This window comes from Scyliorhinus torazame, chromosome 8, assembly GCF_047496885.1.
Source record: "Scyliorhinus torazame isolate Kashiwa2021f chromosome 8, sScyTor2.1, whole genome shotgun sequence".
Classification (NCBI taxonomy): Eukaryota; Metazoa; Chordata; class Chondrichthyes; order Carcharhiniformes; family Scyliorhinidae; genus Scyliorhinus; species Scyliorhinus torazame.
Genome location: NC_092714.1, coordinates 280326576 through 280351525, shown reverse-complemented (window position 1 = coordinate 280351525; position 24950 = coordinate 280326576). Strand labels below are relative to the sequence as shown.

At 50.2% G+C, this 24950-nt stretch overlaps 1 protein-coding gene across 3 annotated transcripts in view; it reads right to left on the bottom strand.

Moving 5' to 3' along the window:
• Positions 1-24950, bottom strand: part of LOC140428683 (myosin-7-like) — a 324346-nt gene that overhangs the window by 245949 nt on the left and 53447 nt on the right. For all 3 annotated transcript variants that reach the window (XM_072515412.1, XM_072515413.1, XM_072515414.1), the window contains 3 exons: positions 24365-24468; positions 17893-18031; positions 12348-12466 (listed from right to left, as the gene is read on the bottom strand). In XM_072515412.1, the coding sequence (XP_072371513.1) occupies positions 12348-12466; positions 17893-18031; positions 24365-24468 (362 nt within the window). The remainder of the gene's footprint in view (positions 1-12347; positions 12467-17892; positions 18032-24364; positions 24469-24950) is intronic.

The following is a 24950-nucleotide window of genomic DNA, read 5'->3' as shown; positions in this document are numbered from 1 at the left end:
CAACCATCCCCACCCTCAACCATCTCCACCCTCAACCATCTCCACCCTCAACCATCTCCACCCTCAACCATCTCCACCCTCAACCATCTCCACCCTCAACCATCTCCACCCTCAACCATCTCCACCCTCAACCATCTCCACCCTCAACCATCTCCACCCTCAACCATCTCCACCCTCAACCATCTCCACCCTCAACCATCTCCTCCCTCAACCATCTCCTCCCTCAACCATCTCCTCCCTCAACCATCTCCGCCCTCAACCATCTCCGCCCTCAACCATCTCCGCCCTCAACCATCTCCGCCCTCAACCATCTCCGCCCTCAACCATCTCCGCCCTCAACCATCTCCACCCTCAACCATCTCCACCCTCAACCATCTCCACCCTCAACCATCTCCACCCTCAACCATCTCCACCCTCAACCATCTCCACCCTCAACCATCTCCACCCTCAACCATCTCCTCCCTCAACCATCTCCACCCTCAACCATCTCCACCCTCAACCATCTCCACCCTCAACCATCTCCACCCTCAACCATCTCCACCCTCAACCATCTCCACCCTCAACCATCTCCACCCTCAACCATCTCCACCCTCAACCATCTCCACCCTCAACCATCTCCACCCTCAACCATCTCCACCCTCAACCATCTCCACCCTCAACCATCTCCACCCTCAACCATCTCCACCCTCAACCATCTCCACCCTCAACCATCTCCACCCTCAAACATCTCCACCCTCAAACATCTCCACCCTCAACCATCTCCACCCTCAACCATCTCCACCCTCAACCATCTCCTCCCTCAACCATCTCCTCCCTCAACCATCTCCACCCTCAACCATCTCCACCCTCAACCATCTCCACCCTCAACCATCTCCACCCTCAACCATCTCCACCCTCAACCATCTCCACCCTCAACCATCTCCACCCTCAACCATCTCCACCCTCAACCATCTCCACCCTCAACCATCTCCACCCTCAACCATCTCCACCCTCAACCATCTCCACCCTCAACCATCTCCACCCTCAACCATCTCCACCCTCAACCATCTCCACCCTCAACCATCTCCACCCTCAACCATCTCCACCCTCAACCATCTCCACCCTCAACCATCTCCACCTCAACCATCTCCACCCTCAACCATCTCCACCCTCAACCATCTCCACCCTCAACCATCTCCACCCTCAACCATCTCCTCCCTCAACCATCTCCTCCCTCAACCATCTCCTCCCTCAACCATCTCCACCCTCAACCATCTCCACCCTCAACCATCTCCACCCTCAACCATCTCCACCCTCAACCATCTCCACCCTCAACCATCTCCACCCTCAACCATCTCCACCCTCAACCATCTCCACCCTCAACCATCTCCACCCTCAACCATCTCCACCCTCAACCATCTCCACCCTCAAACATCTCCACCCTCAAACATCTCCACCCTCAAACATCTCCACCCTCAAACATCTCCACCCTCAACCATCTCCACCCTCAACCATCTCCTCCCTCAACCATCTCCTCCCTCAACCATCTCCGCCCTCAACCATCTCCGCCCTCAACCATCTCCGCCCTCAACCATCTCCGCCCTCAACCATCTCCGCCCTCAACCATCTCCGCCCTCAACCATCTCCGCCCTCAACCATCTCCGCCCTCAACCATCTCCGCCCTCAACCATCTCCGCCCTCAACCATCTCCGCCCTCAACCATCTCCGCCCTCAACCATCTCCGCCCTCAACCATCTCCGCCCTCAACCATCTCCGCCCTCAACCATCTCCGCCCTCAACCATCTCCGCCCTCAACCATCTCCGCCCTCAAACATCTCCGCCCTCAAACATCTCCGCCCTCAAACATCTCCGCCCTCAAACATCTCCGCCCTCAAACATCTCCGCCCTCAACCATCTCCGCCCTCAACCATCTCCGCCCTCAACCATCTCCGCCCTCAACCATCTCCACCCTCAACCATCTCCACCCTCAACCATCTCCACCCTCAACCATCTCCACCCTCAACCATCTCCACCCTCAACCATCTCCACCCTCAACCATCTCCACCCTCAACCATCTCCACCCTCAACCATCTCCACCCTCAACCATCTCCACCCTCAACCATCTCCACCCTCAACCATCTCCTCCCTCAACCATCTCCTCCCTCAACCATCTCCTCCCTCAACCATCTCCACCCTCAACCATCTCCACCCTCAACCATCTCCACCCTCAACCATCTCCACCCTCAACCATCTCCACCCTCAACCATCTCCACCCTCAACCATCTCCACCCTCAAACATCTCCACCCTCAAACATCTCCACCCTCAAACATCTCCACCCTCAAACATCTCCACCCTCAACCATCTCCACCCTCAACCATCTCCTCCCTCAACCATCTCCACCCTCAACCATCTCCACCCTCAACCATCTCCACCCTCAACCATCTCCACCCTCAACCATCTCCACCCTCAACCATCTCCACCCTCAACCATCTCCACCCTCAACCATCTCCACCCTCAACCATCTCCACCCTCAACCATCTCCACCCTCAACCATCTCCACCCTCAACCATCTCCACCCTCAACCATCTCCACCCTCAAACATCTCCACCCTCAAACATCTCCACCCTCAATCATCTCCACCAACAGTGGAATCAGTCGGTCCGAAAACGTATAAAATTCCACCGAGTCCCTATCTGGCCCTGGTGCCTTGCCCGCCTGCATTTTCCCTATGGCTGTTCAAACCTCTTCAATGCCCAGTGGCTCCTACAACCCCTCCCCATCCTCCTCATCCACCATGGGGCACTCCAACCCCTCCAAATTCTCCACCATATGAGACTCATCCCCCGGTGGTCCCAACCTGTACAGCCATTGATAAAACTCCTCAAACGCCCTATTCACCTCCTGCGGAGGAGCCACCAACACCCCCCCCCCTTCTGAACTATCTCCAGGGAGGCTGCCTAAGCTGACCAGTCAACAAACAGCTGGCCTTCTCCCCACATTCGTACGTTGCTTCTTTCACTCCCCCCCTCCACGGGCCACAGATCACACCGTGTCAGCACCGTGTCAGCACCGTGTCAGCACCGTGTCAGCAGCGTGTCAGCACCGTGTCAGCACCGTGTCAGCACCGTGTCAGCAGTACCTTCCCGCTGAAAGATCTGCAATGGAATCTTCACAACACTTGACATCAATCTCCAAAATGTCATTTATCAGCCTCTGTCGCTCCTCACTTGCCTCCTTCTCATCCTGCACCTTATGCGAGATTATCTCACCTCTCAGCACTGCTTTCAAAGTCTCCCACAGCATCAACAATGAGACTGCCCCATTTTCCAAAAACTCCACATATTCGTCAATCACCTTCGCCATCTTCACACAGAACTCCAGTTCCGCGAGCACCCCCACCTCCAAACTCCACGCCGGCCACCGTGCCGGCTCCCTCTCCAATACCACTTCCACCGGCTAACATCTTCTTCATCAACCGTACATTATTCCAATTGGGGTGATACACGCTAACCAACACCACTGACCTTCCCTCCAAAGTACCCTTAACTATCACATATCTGCCCCTCTGATCAATCTGAAATCTTGTTAATCAGTATCACTACCCCCCCGGGCCCGACTATCAAAGCCCGAGTAAAACACCTGACCAACCCAGTCATTATGAAGCCCTGCCTGGCCTTTCCCACACAAATGGGTCTTCTGCAGAAGCACCACATTGGCCCTCAAGCCTTTCAGGTGGCGATAACTCTTGCCCACTCTAGCGGTCCTCCCAATCCCTACTGAACCGGGGGCCTCTCACACCCCTGCCCCTCATATCAGCCACATCCATTGTGAGGGATAATCCCATCCGTCCCACTTGAAAGCCGACAATCAGAGCTCTTGGCGCTCGTTCACCTGTGGTTTCGGTCGGTGTGCCCTATTGAACCTAAAGGCGGGGCGGGGGGGCAGCCTCCTCAACCTCTACCAACTTCCCAAAATAGTCCATCAGCCTCGTGCCCCCCACACCTTCAGGCAGTCCCATCCTCCTGAGGTTCTGCTGTCGCGACCTGTTCTCAATATCCTCAACCTTGGCCCTCAAGCCTTATTTCTGTCCTCCACCTTCAGCGGCTCTGCTTCCAGTGAGGTCAGCTGGTCACTGTGCCATGATAGTGCTTCCTCCACCCCCTCACCAAGCTCCCGATCCGTCTCCGATGTCTCTCCATGATCCTCCCTTATCGGGGCCAGTGTGTACCACTGATCTGTTAAGAACGTCAATCACCTCCTTCCTTTGCTGCTCAAAATGTTTGGCAAACGTCCGCCCAAACTCCACCGCCATCACTTCAGCCACTGCAACAGGCGCACCCCCCCCCCTCCCTCCGGTGTGCTAGCTCCCGCCATGTTTCCTCCAACCGCACAGTCATCGGCTCTGCCAGCGGGCTAGCACTCGCTCCCTTTCTCCCAGTATTCTTGCTTTGGGATTTCGACATCCTCTGGTGCCCAGCACTCTATTGGGATAAATTTACCCCCAAATTCCCCCCCAAAACTGGGTGAAAAGGGGCAAAAACCAAGGACTCTAGTGGGAGCCTCCTAACATGTGACCTCCATCTACATGTCACCACCGGAGGTCCGGAGTCGAAGATTTTGACAGTAAAAAAGGCTATTTTGGGTGAATTGGTTCCTGAAGCATCTGGGCAAAAATTTTGGAATTTGAAGAGATTGCTGGGGCAGACTTTATGTTCAGGCTCATGGGACTGTGGGTAGTGTCTTATCATAGAATTTACAGTGCAGAAGGAGGCCATTCGGCCCATCGAGTCTGCACCGGCTCTTGGAAAGAGCACCCCACCCAAGGTCAACACCTCCACCCTATCCCCATAACCCAGTAACCCCACCCAACACTAAGGGCAATTTTGGACACTGAGGGCAATTTATCATGGCCAATCCACCTAACCTGCACATCTTTGGACTGTGGGAGGAAACCGGAGCACCCGGAGGAAACCCACGCACACACGAGGAGGATGTGCAGACTCCGCACAGACAGTGACCCAAGCCGGAATCAAACCTGGGACCCTGGAGCTGTGAAGCGATTGTGCTATCCACAATGCTACCACGCTGTCCTTGAGATTGATAGAAAGCTGGTTCGCAGACAGGAAGCAAAAAGTTGGAATAAATGGGTCTTTTTCCAATTGGCAGGCAGTGGCTAGTGGGGTACCGCAGGGATCTGTGCTGGGACCCCAACTGTTCACATTATATATGAATGATTTGGACGAGGGAACTAAATGTATTATCTCCAAATTTGCAGATGATACGAAGTTGGGTGGGAGGGTGAGCTGTGAGGAGGATGCAGAGATGCTCCAGCGGGATTTGGACAGGCTGAGTGCGAGGGCACATGCATGGCAGAGACAGTATAATGTGGATAAATGTGAGGTTATCCACTTCGGCAGCAAAAATAGGCAGATTATTATGTGAATGGGTGTAAATTGAGAGAGGCGGATACTCAGCGAGACCTTGGTGTCCTTATTCATTGGAGTTTAGAAGAGTGAGAGGGAATCTCATAGAAACTTTTATAATTCAGGGTAGATTGAGAAAGAATGTTCCTGATGGTGGGGGGAGTCCAGAACTAGGGGTCATAGTTTGAGGATAAGGGGTAAACCTTTTAGGACTGAGGTGAGGAGAAATTTCTTCACCCAGAGAGTGGTGAATCTGTGGAATTCACTCCCACAGAAAGTAATTGAGGCCAAAACGGTGTGTAATTTGTTTTGTTAATTTAAAGTACCCAATTCATTTTTTCCAATTAAGGGGCAATTTAGCGTGGTCAATCCACCCAGTCTGCACATCTTTGGGTTGTGGGGGCGAAACCCACGCAGACTCGGGGAGAATGTGCAAACTCCACACGGACAGTGAGCCAGAGCCGGGATCGACCCTGGGACCTTGGCGCTGTGAAGCGGCAGTGCTAGCCACTGCGTCACCATGTTTCCCTCAACATTGTGTAATTTCATTAAGGAATTAGATACAGCTCTTGGGGCTAAAGGGATCAATGGATATGGAGGGGGAAGGCGGGGTCAGGGTATTGAACTTGATGATCAGCCATGATCATAATGAATGGCGGAGCAGTCTCGAAGGGCCGAATGGCCTCCTCCTGCTTCTATTTTCTATGTATCTCCACCTCAGACCAGGAAGGAAGGTACTGACAGTGGAGGTGAGACTCGAAAGCCTAGGTGTTACCATTGTATCAAGAAGTTGCGAAGAAAGCCCATGGGAGTGGTTGGGGTTCATAAGGAGGATTCTGAAAAGGGAACAAAACTGTAGATTTAACCGGACTTGGGGGACCCGAGGTAAACATTGCTGAGGGAGCAGGTGTGAGGAATGAGGTAGCAGTGCTAACCCACTGTGCCACCGTGCTGCCCCTGAGGAGTCTGAATTTAATAGCAATGACAGTGATGACGATTCAGACGAGAATACTGAATTCGATTTGGGTTCGATTACGAGGTAACAATAAACAACAATTACCCAATTGATCTGTCACTAACTGATCTTGTACAAATGGCAAGTAACTCTTCCAAAGCTATTAAAGAAAACAGCAAATCGGAAGAAGAAAGTGACTTGGACGTTTTTGAAAGTAATTTGTTACAACCTCTAGTAGTAAACCCATTGCCATTCACTTTAGCAAATATTTCCCAGAGCATGGCCTCTTTGATGGAAAGTATACATGACACCACAGCATGAATTAGTCAGGACGAGGACATGAAGGACTGGGAATGTCCACAGTGCCTCTTTGAGGTAGAGGAAGCAAATAGCAAAGGAGATCAGTCATTAATTCCTTCTAAAAATTAAAAGGAAGGTGGATAAAGAACCATACAGTGATTCTGCCACTATATCTGTCAACAACAACCAGGAAGTGTATGGAGTAAATAACGTGTTATCCTCTGATTCTGACGGTAAAAGGGAACAGTTGAAATCTGGAACGCACAAATCATTTCAGTCGGTATTGCCAAAGGTTTGTGTTTACAGAAACTCCAATGAGGAGGTAAAAATTGCAAAACAAAGAATGGTCTAAATACAGCCAACTAACTCTGAGAGAACTGAACCTCAGATTTACTGGTCAGGAAAGAGATAATGTAAAGCTGGAGGGATTGAAGAGTGTTTATTGGTTAAAAATGAACCAACTATTTCCCTCTGCACTGACATACTACTTATTTAGTTTCAGGAGATCCTCGAAATTTGTTTAAACATTCATGGGACAATCATAAAAAACTGACTCAGTACATGAGACAGAAAGAGGCAGATATAATAAAGATACTAGAAGAGTATAGATGGAGTGATAAGGAAACACTAGGGGGCACTCTGCTACCTAATCATGAGGTAGACATAAGAAACTCTGAACCAATAAAACCACATCCATCTCATCTAAAACCACAGAGATTGTCTCAGTTCGAGACTGAAGTACGATGCATGTTGGACATGCTGCAGGAACAAGCAGAAACGCTGTGGTCCACAGAACACCAAGTGGAGTTTGGGGATTGAGGGCCAGCTTAGCAGGCGAACCGGAGCTGGCTGCACCAGGTTTTTCAGATCATTTAAATTGGCCACGGATGTCAGTGACCTGGGGGTGGGGTCAGTGCTACTACAAGACGGTGATGCAGGAATAGAGAGGCCAGTGGGATATTTTTCAGAAAAACTGAGTCGGTGCCAAAGGAAGTATTCCACCACTGAAAAGGAAGCTTTAGCATTGCTCCTAGTCCTTTGAAGTATATGTCCTGCATGACAGTAAACAAAGCTAAGCTTACACAGATCGTAACCCACAATGCAAGGGAATTCCATTGGAGTTTATTATTACAACAGTTCAACGTTAAAATTGTACACATCCCTGCAAAGGATAATGTGATTGCAGATGCTTTGTCACGGGTTTCAGGACTGACTAGTTACCAATGTAGAGACAGGGAAGGGAACCTGTATAATGGGAATGGATACATGTCTGTGATTTATGTCTCACATATCTCATGGTGAAAAGTCCGTTTCATTCCTTTTTTTTTGGGGGGGGGGGGGTTGAGAATCACAGAAAAGTTACATCACAGAAGGAGGCCATTCAGCCCATCGTGTCCATGCCAGCCCAAGGACACCCAGGAGGCCTTTCCAATCCCACCTTCCTGCACTGGGTTCATAGCCCTGTAGCTTAAAGCATTTAAGGTGAGATCCAGGTATCCTCGACTTTCTGACCCACAGACCACAATCAGTAATAATAAATAACAGCACTTCCTCCAAATAGTCCTCAATACTGGGGCCCTGCAAGGCTGCTTACTGAGCCCCCTACTCTACTCCCTGTACACACATGACTGCGGGGCAAAATTTGTTCCAACTCCATCAACAAGTTTGCTGACGATATGACCATAGCGGGCGGGATCTCAAATAACGACGAGTCAGAATACAGGAGGGAGATAGAGAACCTAGTGGAGTGGTGGTGACAACAATCTCTCCCTCAATGTCAGCAAAACTAAAGAGCTGGTCATTGACTTCAGGAAGCAAAGTACTGTACACACCCCTGTCAGCATCAACGGGGCCGAGGTGGAGATGGTTCGCAGCTTCAAATTCCTAGGGGTGCACATCTCCAAAAATCTGTCCTGGTCCACCCACGTCGACGCTACCATCAAGAAAGCACAACAGCGCCTATAGTTCCTCAGGAAACTAATGAAATTCGGCATGTCCACATGAACTCTCACCAACTTTTGCAGGTGCACCATAGAAAGCATCCTATCCGGCTGCATCACAGCCTGGTATGGCAACTGCTCGGCCCAGGACCGCAAGAAACTTCAGAGAGTCGTGAACACCGCCCAGTCCATCACACAAACCTGCCTCCCATCCATTGACTCCATCTACACCTCCCGCTGCCTGGGGAAAGCGGGCAGCATAATCAAAGACCCCTCCCACCCGGCTTACTCACTCTTCCAACTTTTTCCATCGGGCAGGAGATACAGAAGTCTGAGAACACGCACGAACAGACTCAAAAACAGCTTCTTCCCCGCTGTTACCAGACTCCTAAATGACCCTCCTATGGACTGACCTCATTAACACTACACCCTGTCTGCTTCACCCGATGCCGGTGTTATGTAGTTACATTGTGTACCTTGTGTGCCTTATGATGTATTTTCTTTTCTTTTCATGTACTTAATGTTCAGTTGAGCTGCTTGCAGAAAAATACTTTTCACTGTACCTTGGTACATGTGACAATAAACAAATCCAATCCAAACCAGGTACTTTTTAAAAGCGTTTAGGGTCTCTGCCTCTAACACCCACTCGGGCAGCGAATTCCAGGCTCCCCACTACCCTCTGCGTAAAAAGGTTCTTCCTTGTGTCCCCTCTCCACCTTCTGTCTCTTATCCTGAATCTCTGTCTCCTGGTTCTAGAATTCTCCGCCAAGGGAAACAATGTTACCCTGTCCACTTGATCTCTTCCCCTCATAATTTTGTTCACCTCAATTAAGTCCCCCCTCAGCCTTCTTTGTTCCAAGGAAAATAACCCCAATCTATCCAATCTCTCCTCGTAGCTACACTTTTCCAGCCCTGGCAACATTCTTGTAAACCTCCTCTGTTCTCTCTCCAGAGCAATAACGTCCTTCCTGTAATGTGGTGACCAGAATGGCACACAATACTCCCGTCGTGGCCTCACCAGTGTTTTATACAACTCCAACTTTTATATTCTATAGCTCTGCCAATGAAGGGGAGCATTCCATTTGCTTTCTTAGCAACCTTGTCTACTTGAACTGCTGCCTTTAGGGACCTATGTACCTGTACGCCGAGATCTCTCACTTCAACTACCCCTCTTAGTATAGTCCCATTTATTGAGTACTCCCTACAGCTGTTTGACCTCCCTAAGTGCTGACCTCAAACTTCTCTGTGTTAAATTCCATCTGCCACTTTATCGCCCATTCCACCAACCCATCCATATAATTCTGGAGATTGTAGCTTCCTCTACACTGTCCACCACTCGGCCAATCTTTGTGTCATCTGCAAATCACCCAAACGCGCCCCTCACGTTAATATATAACACACACAGTCAGGGTTCCAACACCAAGCCCTGTGGAACACTACTTCAAACAACTTTCCATTTACAGGGCAGCCATTGACCATTCCCCTTTGTTTCCTGTTAGTGGCCAACTTTTTATCCAGTTTGCCACATTGCCCTGTATCCCATGGGCTTGCACTTTCTTGACCAATCTGCCATGTGTGACTTTGTCAAACACCTTGCTAAAATCTACAACCAAAAAAGTACACAACATCCACTGCACTACCTTCATCAACCCTTCTTGTTACTTCCTCAAAGAATTCAATCAAGTTTGAGGTAAAACCTTCCTTTAACAAATCTATGCTGACTATCCTCGATTAGTCCAGGCATTTCTATGTGACAGTTAATCCTGTCTCACAGGATTGATTCTACTAATTTGCCCACCACCGACGTAAGACTAATTGGCCTATAATTGTTTGGCACTTCCGTCAATCCCTTTTTAAACAATAGAACCACGTTTGCATTTCTCCAGTCCTCCGGTACCTCCCCTGTGTCTAGTGAGGATTGGAAATCTTCCTCAGAGCATCTGCTATCTCCTGCCTGACCTCCTTCAGTAGCCTCAGAAATGCATGTGAGGGCCCTGCCTGTTTATTCCCTTCATTTCCTCTTTCTTTTATTTTAGTGCAAAACAGGAACGGCCCTTACATGCATTTCCGAGGCTACTATGGACGATTGATGGACATCTCGCTTTAAGGCAAACAGCCAATAAGAAGCCTGTACCTTTAATTCAAACAGAAGAATCCGGAAGGCTGTACTGGTTTAATCGGACTGGTTGGCATCAGTGAGGACTCCTTTTGATTGATTTGGAAGGTGGCTAATGAATTGGCCCAAAAGGCTGTGCTCTGCCCGGTAACAGGCGGTGATTGGATATTATTCCACTGGAAGGCTTTTCAGAATCCCGCGGTTCCACTTTGGGGTCAGTTTTGATTCTGGAAGCCAGCGAAGAGATCTAACTAACTCTCTCCAAAAATATCCCGCGAATTGTCTCCAGGAAGCCAGTGTAAAGGTTGATTCTCTCGCTGACAAGTCTGGGTGCTGTTCCCTTCAGGCTGCAGGGGCCTGAATTCGAACCAGGAGCTGGAAGTCCAGTTTGCTGATGGTCTCTCCAGAAAGCCGACTGCATTTTCTAATCTACAGGGACCCTGAATGAATGACTCTATAAAGAAGACCATTACCGACTGTAAACCTGTGACTTTGATTAACCAGCTGTGAAGAAAATGTGCTGAACAATTACCATCTGAATCAAAGACTTTGGGCGGGATTCTCCGACCCCCCGCCAGGTCGGAGAATCGCCAGGAGCGGCGTGAATCCTGCCCCGCTGCTCCGACTCCGGCTGCCGAATTCTCCGCCGCCGGTTTTTTGGCAGGGCGGGGATCACATCGCACCAGTCGGGGGCCATTGGCAGTGGCCCCCCCCCGGCAATTCCCCGGGCCCCGATGGGCCGAGCGGCCGTCCGTTTTTGGCCGGTCCCGCCGGCAGTGAAATACACAAGGTCGATAGCAGTGGGACCTGGCTCTGAGGGTGGCCTGCAGAGTCCTCGGGGGGGGGGCGCAGGGGGATCTGCGGGCGGGCCTGTGCCATGTGGGCACTCTTTCCCTCCGCGCCAGCCGCTGTAAAGCTCTGCCATGTCTGGCGCAGAGGAGAAACCCCCTACGCATGCGACAGAATACGCTGGCGCTCCCACGCATGTGCCAACTCGCGCCGGCTGGTGGAGGTCCTTCGGCGGCAGTTGGCGTGGCGCCAACCAGTCCAGCGCCAGCCTAGCCCCCGGAAGTGCGGAGGATTCCGCAACTTCTGGGCAGCCCGACGCCAGAGGGGTTCACACCGCTCTTTGTCGCCGGTTCGGTCCGCCCGCTGGGTGGGGGAGAATCCTGGCCTTTAACTTTTGACTTTTATTCTCATTATTTCTTACCCCTTTCCACCCCTCTGTGTTTGCCTGTCTTGTGTGTGTGAGTAGAGGGTGGGACAGTTAAAGTGGGTAGTAGGTATTCGCTTTTTGTATCCAGTTTTATTGACCGCATATTTCATGATAGTTCTGCTATAAATAAACAGTAATTGTGTTTACATTTCCAAACCTGGTGACTGGAATTACTGGGCAGACAAGGACCAAAGACTTTGGGTATTTTTGATAAGAATTTTTGGTTAATTCCCTTGTGGTGTGACCCCGGGGGACATGGGGCTGGAATTGACGTGCCCTAGCACCAAACAGGTCGTAACACCTGTTTGACCTCCAACTGTGGTGCTACTGCGAAAGTCAAAAGAGAGGCAAAAATAATGAAATATTTATTTTTCACAATGGGAATAACTAACTCAGTTGATGTTAAATCAAATGTACCTGATCCACAGTTTGCCCCTTTGTCACATATTCATTTCCAACTTTGACCCGGGGGTGAAGCAGACCTTTCAGGAGATCCGCAGAGCTGACGCCCATGAGGTAAGCAGCCTTGTCTGTATCTGCAATGTCAAGGGTTAAAATCACTTTGAGAATCAGCAATGACCTTGACTAATCTCAGTTGATGCCTGAGTGAATGAACGGTGGTCTGAGAAGATCCACATCTCTGGGGTTCTGGCTATAAAACAACCTGCACTGGATGAGAAGAATTCTCAGCCATGTGGCTGAGGTGAAACTTGTTTGCCTTTCCTGGAAGTCTCTGTGCCACAACATTAGCTTGATGGCAATATTTACTGTTTGCAATATCAATAGTTACTGTAATAGCTATTTTTATCAGATGGACGTAACGATCCCAAATAAACTTTCCCGTCAGAGTGTGACACCATATTTACTGCTCACCCACTGAAATCAACACGCATGTAGTAAAACGGACATTTAAAACAAGCTCATCAAATTTACCCTGTATCTAACCCCGTGCTGTACCTGTCCTGGGAGTGTTTGATGGGGACAGTGTAGAGGGAGCTTTACTCTGTATCTAACCCCGTGCTGTACCTGTCCTGGGAATGTTTGATGGGGACAGTGTAGAGGGAGCTTTACTCTGTATCTAGCCCCGTGCTGTACCTGTCCTGGGAGTGTTTGATGGGGACAGTGTAGAGGGAGCTTTACTCTGTATCTAACCCAGTGCTGTACCTGTCCTGGGAGTGTTTGATGGGGACAGTGTAGAGGGACCTTTACTCTATATCTAACCCCGTGCTATACCTGTCCTGGGAGTGTTTGATGGGGACAGTGTAGAGGGAGCTTTACTCTGTATCTAACCCCGTGCTGTACCTGTCCTGGGAGTGTTTGATGGGGACAGTGTAGTGGGAGCTTCACTCTGTACCTAACCTCGTGCTGTACCTGTCCTGGGAGTGTTTGATGGGGACAGTGTAGAGGGAGCTTTACTCTGTATCTTACCCCGTGCTGTACCTGCCCTGGGAGTGTTTGATGGGGACAGTGTAGAGGGAGCTTTACTCTGTATCTAACCCCGTGCTGTACCTGTCCTGGGAGTGTTTGATGGGGACAGTGTAGAGGGAGCTTTACTCTGTATCTTACCCCGTGCTGTACCTGCCCTGGGAGTGTTTGATGGGGACAGTGTAGAGGGAGCTTTACTCTGTATCTAACCCCGTGCTGTACCTGTCCTGGGAGTGTCTGATGCGGACAGTGTAAAGGGAGCTTTACTCTGTATCTAACCCTGTGCTGTACCTGTCCTGGGAGTGTTTGATGGGGACATTGTAGAGGAAGCTTTACTCTGTATCTAACCCCTTGCTGTACCTGTCCTGGGAGTGTTTGATGGGGACAGTGTAGAGGGAGCTTTACTCTGTATCTAACCCCGTGCTGTACCTGTCCTGGGAGTGTTTGATGGGGACAGTGTAGAGGGAGCTTTCCTCTGTATCTAACCCTGTGCTGTACCTGTCCTGGGAGTGTTTGATGGGGACAGTGTAGAGGGAGCTTTACTCTGTATCTAACCCCGTGCTGTACCTGTCCTGGGAGTGTTTGATGGGGACAGTGTAGAGGGAACTTTACTCTGTATCTAACCCCGTGCTGTACCTGTCCTGGGAGTGTTTGATGGGGACAGTGTAGAGGGAGCTTTCCTCTGTATCTAACCCTGTGCTGTACCTGTCCTGGGAGTGTTTGATGGGGACAGTGTAGAGGGAGCTTTACTCTGTATCTAACCCCGTGCTGTACCTGTCCTGGGAGTGTTTGATGGGGACAGTGTAGAGGGAACTTTACTCTGTATCTAACCCCGTGCTGTACCTGTCCTGGGAGTGTTTGATGGGGACAGTGTAGAGGGAGCTTTACTCTGTATCTAACCCTGTGCTGTACCTGTCCTGGGAGTGTTTGATGGGGACAGTGTAGAGGGAGCTTTACTCTGTGTCTAACCCCGTGCTGTCCCTGTCTCGGGAGTGTTTGATGGGGACAGTGTAGAGGGAGGTTTACTCTGTATCTAACCCCGTGCTGTCCCTGTCCCGGGAGTGTTTGATGGGGACATTGTAGAGGGAGCTTTACTCTGTATCTAACCCCGTGCTGTACCAGTCCTGGGAGTGTTTGATGGGGACAGTGTAGAGGGAGCTTTACTCGGTATCTAACCCCGTGCTGTACCTGTCCTGGGAGTGTTTGATGGGGATAGTGTAGAGGGAGCTTTACTCTGTATCTAACCCCGTGCTGTACCTGTCCTGGGGGTGTTTGATGGGGACAGTGTAGAGGGAGCTTTACTCTGTATCTAACCCCGTGCTGTACCTGTCCTGGGAGTGTTTGATGGGGACAGTGTATAGGGAGCTTTACTCTGTATCTAACCCCGTGCTGTACCTGCCCTGGGAGTGTTTGATGGGGACAGTGTAGAGGGAGCTTTACTCTGTATCTAACCCCGTGCTGTACCTGTCCTGGGAGTGTTTGATGGGGACAGTGTAGAGGGAGCTTTACTCTGTATCTTACCCCGTGCTGTACCTGCCCTGGGAGTGTTTGATGGGGACAGTGTAGAGGGAGCTTTACTCTGTATCTAACCCCGTGCTGTACCTGTCCTGGGAGTGTTTGATGCGGGCAGTGTAAAGGGAGCTTTACTCTGTATCTAACCCTGTGCTGTACCTGTCCTGGGAGTGTTTGATGGGGACATTGTAGAGGAAGCTTTACTCTGTATCTAACCCCTTGCTGTACCTGTCCTGGGAGTGTTTGATGGGGACAGTGTAGAGGGAGCTTTACTCTGTATCTAACCCCGTGCTGTACCTGTCCTGGGAGTGTTTGATGGGGACAGTGTAGAGGGAGCTTTCCTCTGTATCTAACCCTGTGCTGTACCTGTCCTGGGAGTGTTTGATGGGGACAGTGTAGAGGGAGCTTTACTCTGTATCTAACCCCGTGCTGTACCTGTCCTGGGAGTGTTTGATGGGGACAGTGTAGAGGGAACTTTACTCTGTATCTAACCCCGTGCTGTACCTGTCCTGGGAGTGTTTGATGGGGACAGTGTAGAGGGAGCTTTCCTCTGTATCTAACCCTGTGCTGTACCTGTCCTGGGAGTGTTTGATGGGGACAGTGTAGAGGGAGCTTTACTCTGTATCTAACCCCGTGCTGTACCTGTCCTGGGAGTGTTTGATGGGGACAGTGTAGAGGGAACTTTACTCTGTATCTAACCCCGTGCTGTACCTGTCCTGGGAGTGTTTGATGGGGACAGTGTAGAGGGAGCTTTACTCTGTATCTAACCCCGTGCTGTACCTGTCCTGGGAGTGTTTGATGGGGACAGTGTAGAGGGAGCTTTACTCTGTGTCTAACCCCGTGCTGTCCCTGTCTCGGGAGTGTTTGATGGGGACAGTGTAGAGGGAGGTTTACTCTGTATCTAACCCCGTGCTGTCCCTGTCCCGGGAGTGTTTGATGGGGACATTGTAGAGGGAGCTTTACTCTGTATCTAACCCCGTGCTGTACCAGTCCTGGGAGTGTTTGATGGGGACAGTGTAGAGGGAGCTTTACTCTGTATCTAACCCCGTGCTGTACCTGTCCTGGGAGTGTTTGATGGGGATAGTGTAGAGGGAGCTTTACTCTGTATCTAACCCCGTGCTGTACCTGTCCTGGGGGTGTTTGATGGGGACAGTGTAGAGGGAGCTTTACTCTGTATCTAACCCCGTGCTGTACCTGTCCTGGGAGTGTTTGATGGGGACAGTGTATAGGGAGCTTTACTCTGTATCTAACCCCGTGCTGTACCTGTCCTGGTAGTGTTTGATGGGGACAGTGTAGAGAGAGCCTTACTCTGTATCTAACCCCGTGCTGTACCTGTCCTGGGAGTGTTTGATGGGGACAGTGTAGAGGGAGCTTTATTCTGTATATAACCCCGTGCTGTACCAGTCCTGGGAGTGTTTGATGGGGACAGTGTAGAAGGAGCTTTACTCTGTATCTAACCCCGTGCTGTACCTGTCCTGGGGGGGGGTTTGATGGGGACAGTGTAGAGGGAGCTTTACTCTGTATCTAACCCCGTGCTGTACCTGTCCTGGGAGTGTTTGATGGGGACAGTGTAGAGGGAGCTTTACTCTGTATCTAGCCCCGTGCTGTATCTGTCCTGGGAGTGTTTGATGGGGACAGTGTAGAGGGAACTTTACTATGTATCTAACCCCGTGCTGTACCTGTCCTGGGAGTGTTTGATGGGGACAGTGTAGCGGGAACTTTACTCTGCATCTAACTCCGTGCTGTACCTGTCCTGGGAGTGTTTGATGGGGACAGTGTAGAGGGAGCTTTACTCTGTATCTAACCCTGTGCTGTACCTGTCCTGGGAGTGTTTGATGGGGACAGTGTAGAGGGAGCTTTACTCTGTATCTCACCCCGTGCTGTCCCTGTCTCGGGAGTGTTTGATGGGGACAGTGTAGAGGGAGCTTTACTCTGTATCTAACCCCGTGCTGTACCTGTCCTGGGAGTGTTTGATGGGGACAGTGTAGAGGGAGCTTTACTCTGTATCTAACCCCGTGCTGTACTTGTCCTGGGAGTGTTTGATGGTGACAGTGTAGAGGGAGCTTTACTCTGTATCTAACCCCGTGCTGTACCTGTCCTGGGAGAGTGTGATGGGGACAGTGTAGAGGGAACTTTACTCTGTATCTAACCCCGTGCTGTACCTGTCCTGGGAGTGTTTGATGGGGACAGTGTAGAGGGAGCTTTACTCTGTATCTAACCCCGTGCTGTACCTGTCCTGGGAGTGTTTGATGGGGACAATGTAGAGGGAGTTTTATTCTGTATCTAACCCGGGCTGTACCTGTCCTGGGAGTGTTTGATGGGGACAGTGTAGAGGGAGCTTTACTCTGTATCTAACCCCGTGCTGTACCTGTCCTGGGAGTGTTTGATGGGGACAGTGTAGAGGGATCTTTACTCTGTATCTAACCCTGTGCTGTACCTGTCCTGGGAGTGTTTGATGGGGACAGTGTAGAGGGAGCTTTACTCTGTATCTAACCCCGTGCTGTACCTGTCCCGGGAGTGTTTCATGGGGACAGCGTAGAGGGAGCTTTACTCTGTATCTAACCCCGTGCTGTACCTGTCCTGGGAGTGTTTGATGGGGACAGTGTCGGGGGAGCTTTACTCTGTATCTAACCCCGTGCTGTACCTGTCCCGGGAGTGTTTGATGGGGACAGTGTAAAGGGAGCTTTACTCTGTATCTAACCCCGAGCTGTACCTGTCCTGGGAGTGTTTGATGGGGACAGTGTAGAGGGAGCTTTACTCTGTATCTAATCCCGTGCTGTACCTGTCCTGGGAGTGTTTGATGGGGACAGTGTAGAGGGAGCTTTACTCTGTATCTAACCCCGTGCTGTACCTGTCCTGGGACTGTTTGATGGGTACGGTGTAGAGGGAGCTTTACTCTGTATCTCACCCCGTGCTGTACCTGTCCTGAGAGTGTTTGATGGGGACAGTGTAGAGGGAGCTTTACTCTGTATCTAACCCCGTGCTGTACCTGTCCCGGGAGTGTTCGATGGGGACGGTGACTTACTTTCGGTTCCGTCTGCCTCTGCCTGTTCCTCCCGTTGCTTCTGTTTGAACTTCATGTTTCCGAAGTGCATGATTGCTCCTACAATTTTGTAACAGCCATATTTCTCATCAGGTACAAAGCCCAGGATGTCCATGGCGTGCTGTTGAGAGCAGAAACAACAGAAAATGATTCTTCTTTGCTATATTGATCTCTGTGTCAGTCTTTCACTATATTCAATTGCTCCCTCAGACTGTGACATGTGTAGATTTTACTGGTCTTGGTAGAGAACACAGGATTGACATCACAACTTGATAATTGCTGCATCCTCAATGCAGAATCTTCAGGCCCAACCATCCTCAGCTGCTTCATCAATGACCTGCTTTTCATCAGAAGGTCAGAAGTGGGGATGTTTGCTGATGACTGCACAATGTTCAGCACCATTTGCGACTCCTCAGATAATGAAGCAGTCCCTGTCCAAATGCAGCAAGACCCGGACAGTATCCAGGTTTGGGCTGACAAGTGGCAAGTTACATTCACGCCACACAAGTGCCCGGCAATGGGACTTCCGGTGCCGGCGGGCGGGAGGCGGCCGCACAATGGAGAGCTCCCGCTCGGCAACGGCATTTTCGGGGCTTTAAGCCCGGTCCCAGGGTCCGCGGAGGCGGCAGAAGCAGGGAGGAGGCACGGAGGAGGCACAGTGAAGACACAGGAGGAAAAAAACCCAAAGACAAATGTCGAGGGTGAGCAAAAAAAAGGCCAAAAAAAAAAAAACAGCTGCAGGTCCGTCGGGGAGTGGAAAGGTCACCGCGGGGTCACCAAGGAAAATGGAGGCTGGAGCACCAGGGAGGCCGCACTGCTTACGGCTGAAGAAATAACTAAGGTGATGGCTGCGGAATTTGAAAAGCAGTTGGCGCAGATTGCGAAATGCAGGGAGACGGTGAGGAAGGAGATGAGGGAGGTTTTGAGTGTGCTGGTGGAGGAGGCAGTTTCCCCGGTGAGGACGGAGGTGGCGAGCGCAGTGGCGGAGGTGCGAGAGCAAGGGGAGGCGCTGAAGGAAGTGGAGGAGATGTTATTGCAGCACGGTGATCAACTTGCCTCGATGGGGAAAGAGATGCGGAAGGTGATGGATACTAACAAGGATCTGCGAGGAAAAATGGAAGATCTGGAAAACAGATCCAGGCGACAGAATTTGAGGATCGTGGGGCTGCCCGAAGGAGTTGAAGGACCAAAGCCGACTGAGTATTTTGCCGCGATGCTGGCAAAACTATTGGGGGAGTGGGAGGATCCCTCCCGATATGAACTGGATCGGGCTCATCGGTCGTGGAGGCCTGTACCAAAGGCGAGTGAGCCGCCAAGGGCAGTGACTCTGTGCTTCCGTAGGTACAGGGTAAAGGAGAAGGTCCTGAGCTGGGCCAAGCAGAAGCGGGTGGTGCAGTGGGATGGAGCTGGTATACGTGTATACCAGGACTTTACGGTGGAGCTGGCAAGGAGGCGGGCTGCCTTCAACCGGGTGAAGAGGGCACTGTACATTGGTAAGGTGCGGTGCGGCATTGTATATCCAGCGAAGCTGAGGGTGACTTACAAGCTCAGGGCCTTTTATTTTGGAACGGCGGAAGCAGCGGAGGAGTTTGCGAAAGCAGAAGGACTGTGGCAGAACTGACAAATTGAGGAATGGCCATGTGCCGATGTAACCTCATGACTGCAGGCTATATGGGTAGAGATCAGGAATAAGAAGGGTGCAGTCACAATGTTGGGGGTATACTACAGGCCTCCCAACAGCCAGCAGGAGATAGAGGAGCAGATAGGTAGACAGATTTTGGGAAAGAGTAAAAACAACTGGGTTGTGGTGATGGGAGACTTCAACTTCCCCAATATTGACTGGGACTCACTTAGTGCCAGGGGCTTAGACGGGGCGGAGTTTGTAAGGAGCATCCAGGAGGGCTTCTTAAAACAATTTGTAGACAGTCCAACTAGGGAAGGGGCGGTACTGGACCTGGTATTGGGGAATGAGCCAGGCCAGGTGGTAGATGTTTCAGTAGGGGAGCATTTCGGTAACAGTGACCACAATTCAGTAAGTTTTAAAGTACTGGTGGACAAGGATAAGAGTGGTCCGAGGATGAATGTGCTAAATTGGGGGAAGGCTAATTATAACAATATTAGGCGGGAACTGAAGAACATAGATTGGGGGAGGATGTTTGAGGGCAAATCAACATCTGACATGTGGGAGGCTTTCAAGTGTCAGTTGAAAGGAATACAGGACAGGCATGTTCCTGTGAGGAAGAAAGATAAATACGGCAATTTTCGGGAACCTTGGATGACGAGTGATATTGTAGGCCTCGTCAAAAAGAAAAAGGAGGCATTTGTCAGGGCTAAAAGGCTGGGAACAGACGAAGCCTGTGTGGCATATAAGGAAAGTAGGAAGGAACTTAAGCAAGGAGTCAGGAGGGCTAGAAGGGGTCATGAAAAGTCATTGGCAAATAGGGTTAAGGAAAATCCCAAGGCTTTTTACACGTACATAAAAAGCAAGAGGGTAGCCAGGGAAAGGGTTGGCCCACTGAAGGATAGGCAAGGGAATCTATGTGTGGAGCCAGAGGAAATGGGCGAGGTACTAAATGAATACTTTGCATCAGTATTCACCAAAGAGAAGGAATTGGTAGATGTTGAGTCTGGAGAAGGGGGTGTAGATAGCCTGGGTCACATTGTGATCCAAAAAGACGAGGTGTTGGGTGTCTTAAAAAATATTAAGGTAGATAAGTCCCCAGGGCCTGATGGGATCTACCCCAGAATACTGAAGGAGGCTGGAGAGGAAATTGCTGAGGCCTTGACAGAAATCTTTGGATCCTCGCTGTCTTCAGGGGATGTCCCGGAGGACTGGAGAATAGCCAATGTTGTTCCTCTGTTTAAGAAGGGTAGCAAGGATAATCCCGGGAACTACAGGCCGGTGAGCCTTACTTCAGTGGTAGGGAAATTACTGGAGAGAATTCTTCGAGACAGGATCTACTCCCATTTGGAAGCAAATGGACGTATTAGTGAGAGGCAGCACGGTTTTGTGAAGGGGAGGTCGTGTCTCACTAACTTGATAGAGTTTTTCGAGGAGGTCACTAAGATGATTGATGCAGGTAGGGCAGTAGATGTTGTCTATATGGACTTCAGTAAGGCCTTTGACAAGGTCCCTCATGGTAGACTAGTACAAAAGGTGAAGTCACACGGGATCAGGGGTGAACTGGCAAGGTGGATACAGAACTGGCTAGGCCATAGAAGGCAGAGGGTAGCAATGGAGGGATGCTTTTCTAATTGGAGGGCTGTGACCAGTGGTGTTCCACAGGGATCAGTGCTGGGACCTTTGCTCTTTGTAGTATATATAAATGATTTGGAGGAAAATGTAACTGGTCTGATTAGTAAGTTTGCAGATGACACAAAGGTTGGTGGAATTGCGGATAGCGATGAGGACTGTCTGAGGATACAGCAGGATTTAGATTGTCTGGAGACTTGGGCGGAGAGATGGCAGATGGAGTTTAATCCGGACAAATGTGAGTAATGCATTTTGGAAGGGCTAATGCAGGTAGGGAATATACAGTGAATGGTAGAACCCTCAAGAGTATTGAAAGTCAAAGAGATCTAGGAGTACAGGTCCACAGGTCATTGAAAGGGGCAACACAGGTGGAGAAGGTAGTCAAGAAGGCATACGGCATGCTTGCCTTCATTGGCCGTGGCATTGAGTATAAGAATTGGCAAGTCATGTTGCAGCTGTATAGAACCTTAGTTAGGCCACACTTGGAGTATAGTGTTCAATTCTGGTCGCCACACTACCAGAAGGATGTGGAGGCTTTAGAGAGGGTACAGAAGAGATTTACCAGAATGTTGCCTGGTATGGAGGGCATAAGCTATGAGGAGCGATTGAATAAACTCGGTTTGTTCTCACTGGAACGAAGGAGGTTGAGGGGCGACCTGATAGAGGTATACAAAATTATGAGGGGCATAGACAGAGTGGATAGTCAGAGGCTTTTCCCCAGGGTAGAGGGGTCAATTACTAGGGGGCATAGGTTTAAGGTGAGAGGGGCAAGGTTTAGAGTAGATGTACGAGGCAAGTTTTTTACGCAGAGGGTAGTGGGTGCCTGGAACTCACTACCGGAGGAGGTAGTGGAAGCAGGGACGATAGGGACATTTAAGGGGCATCTTGACAAATATATGAATAGGATGGGAATAGAAGGATACGGACCCAGGAAGTGTAGAAGATTGTAGTTTAGTCAGGCAGTATGGTCGGCACGGGCTTGGAGGGCCGAAGGGCCTGTTCCTGTGCTGTACATTTCTTTGTTCTTTGTTCTTTGACTGTATTTTCTTCTTTTTTGTATCACTGCACGTGGGTGTAGAGACTAAAGGAGCCAAGGTGGTATATATTTGGACAAGGGAAGGGATGGGACTTTCACTCGAAATGAGAGTTCTTTGGGGTGTAGGTGGATATGCGGGGTTTGTGTGCTAAAAGGGGATCTTTGGGCTTTCCTAGGGCCGGGCAAGTGGGAAAGGGACCCGGGAAAGGGACCCGGGCGGGGGCCTCCACGCTGGCCGGTTTAAGCCGGCCAGTGAACGGGAGTGAGGTGGGGGGAGGGGCTGCGGCCATCGGAGCCTGGCAGGACAGGGTCCGAGTGGTCTAGCCGGGGTGGAAAGTTGGGGGGAAGGAACCGAGGTTGGGAGGAGGAGTTTTACAAGAGGCAGTGGACGGGAGGAGCTGGAGACCTGGGGTAGGGGGGGGGGGGGGGGAGCTGTGTAAGATTAATGGTGACTATGGGTAATCCCTGATTCCTTTTTGTCATTTGTTTATGTAAACATGCGGGTTGAGGTTTGGGGGTTGGTGGGTAGATGGGATCGTTGTTGTTATTATGGGGATTGACATATCTTGCTGATTATTGTTTATTGTTGATGGATGTAAATGTGGGAGAAAATGTGAAAAAGGAGAATAATTTAAAAAAAAAAAAAAAACAAGTGCCCGGCAATGACCATCTCCCACAAGAGAGGATCTAACCATCACCCCGTGACATTCACTGGCATTACCATCACTGAATCCCCCACAATCAAAACCCTGGGGGTTACCATTGATCAGAAACTGAACTGGACCCGGCCACATTAATACTGTGGCTACCAGGGCAGGTCAGAGGCTGGGAATCTTACACAGCGAATAACTCACCTCCTGACCCACCAAAGCCTGCCCACCATCTACAAGGCACAAGCCAGGAGTGTGATGGAATACTCTCCACTTGCCTGGATGAGCGCAGCTCCAACAACACACAAGAAGCTCAACACCATCCAGGACAAAGCAGCCGCTTGATTGGCTCTCCATCCACTACCTTCAACAGTCAGTCTCAAACATTACTTGTATTCAGAAATAGAGGGCCAAGGTTGGTTAACATTTAAGATCTGTCAGGATCTCATTGAACAGCAGAATAATTTGAAGAGGTTCTGGAGCGCTGTATTATCAGGATGCACTAAGTCCAACTTCCTCCAGAATTCTCCAGCCTGCCAGCCCCATTTTCCGGCATGCCCTCCCCCCCCCCCCCGCCCCCCGCCGGCAGCGGGATTCTCCAGACCCGCAGCCGGCCAATGGGGTTTCCCATCGTGGCGCCCCATGCCGTCGGGAATCCCATGGGTGCATGAGTGCTGCTGGCGGGCAGGGATCCTGTCAGTGGAGAATCCCGCAGATCCTCGCTGTGTGAAGCAATTAGATTTCAGCCGGACATCCCAAAGATTCTTTGATATTTTTGTGAGACAGCAAACAATTTAATTAAAACAACAAGAACATCTTGCATTTATGTAGCACCTTTAATGTATTTAAACATCCCAAGGAATTTTACTGTTCCTGGAGGACAGGAAGAGAAGCCATTGCCAGTGATTATCGGGCTATAATTAGAGAGTTCGGCCCAGGTGAAACGGCCCACCTGCCTGGCGAAGGAGGGGGTCGGTGTGTTTAACCGAGTCAAAGCCTGCAGGCAGCTCGAGAAGGACAAGGAGGGAAGGTTTATCTTTGTCTCAATGACACAGGACCTTGTTTGTAACTTTGATAGCTGCTGTCTCAGGACTGTGATAGGGTCTGAAACCTGATTGGAGGAATTCCAGCGTGGAGTTCCAGGACAAATATCCGTGGATTTGTGAGGAGGCAACATGTTCAGGGATTTTGAAGAGAAAAGGGAGGCTGGAGATGGGGGCGATTGTTTGAACAAAGAACAAAAGAATGATACAGCACAGGAACAGGCCCTTCGGCCCTCAGCCCTGTACTGGTCATGATACCAACCTTGGCCAAAACCCTCAGCCCTTCGTCGTGCCGTATCCCTCTATACCCATCCTATCCACGTCTTTGTTAAGATGCCTTTTGAACACCATTAATGTATCTACCATTGAGAGGGTAGTGGGGTCAAAGGTGAACAAAGGTGACGTAGGAAACAACGGTAGCTGACTTTTGCAACTTGACCTTTGTACTTTGCTCCCTATCTGAAATACTTACATCAGTTGCCATCAGTTCTTCACCATCGTCCAGATTCTCGACGGTAACAACCCCTTGTGAGCAGAAATGATAGTCAAAGGGATTGTTACTCACAAGCAGCATATCTGGGAAAGAGAAAACTCAAATTAGTGATAAAGGGGAATTTTAGATCATCAAAATTTCATTGGTCTTAGATCCAATGTGTTGTTCATCTGTGGTCAACAATTGTTTTCACGTCTTGATAAAGTTAAATCTGAGATCTAATATTGTTTAGACCAAATTGACTGCACAGCCTTGTTACAATAATCCCTAGCTCCCAGTGTAAGTTAGTCTAGCTCTTTGGAATCAGCCAAATTGTGGGGGAATTAGAAAATTGTGGGAGTCTGGAGTTTTTAAAAAAAATCAATCAAAGGGCAATTATGCGGCCAATCCACCTACCCTGGACATCTTTGGGTTCTGGGGGTGAGACCCATGTAGACACGGGGAGAATGTGCAAACTCCACACGGACAGTGACCCGGGGCCGGGATCGAACCGGGGTCCTCAGCGCCGCAAGGCAGCAGTGCTAACCACTGCACCCCTGTGCCGCCAGGAAGACTGGAGTTTAAA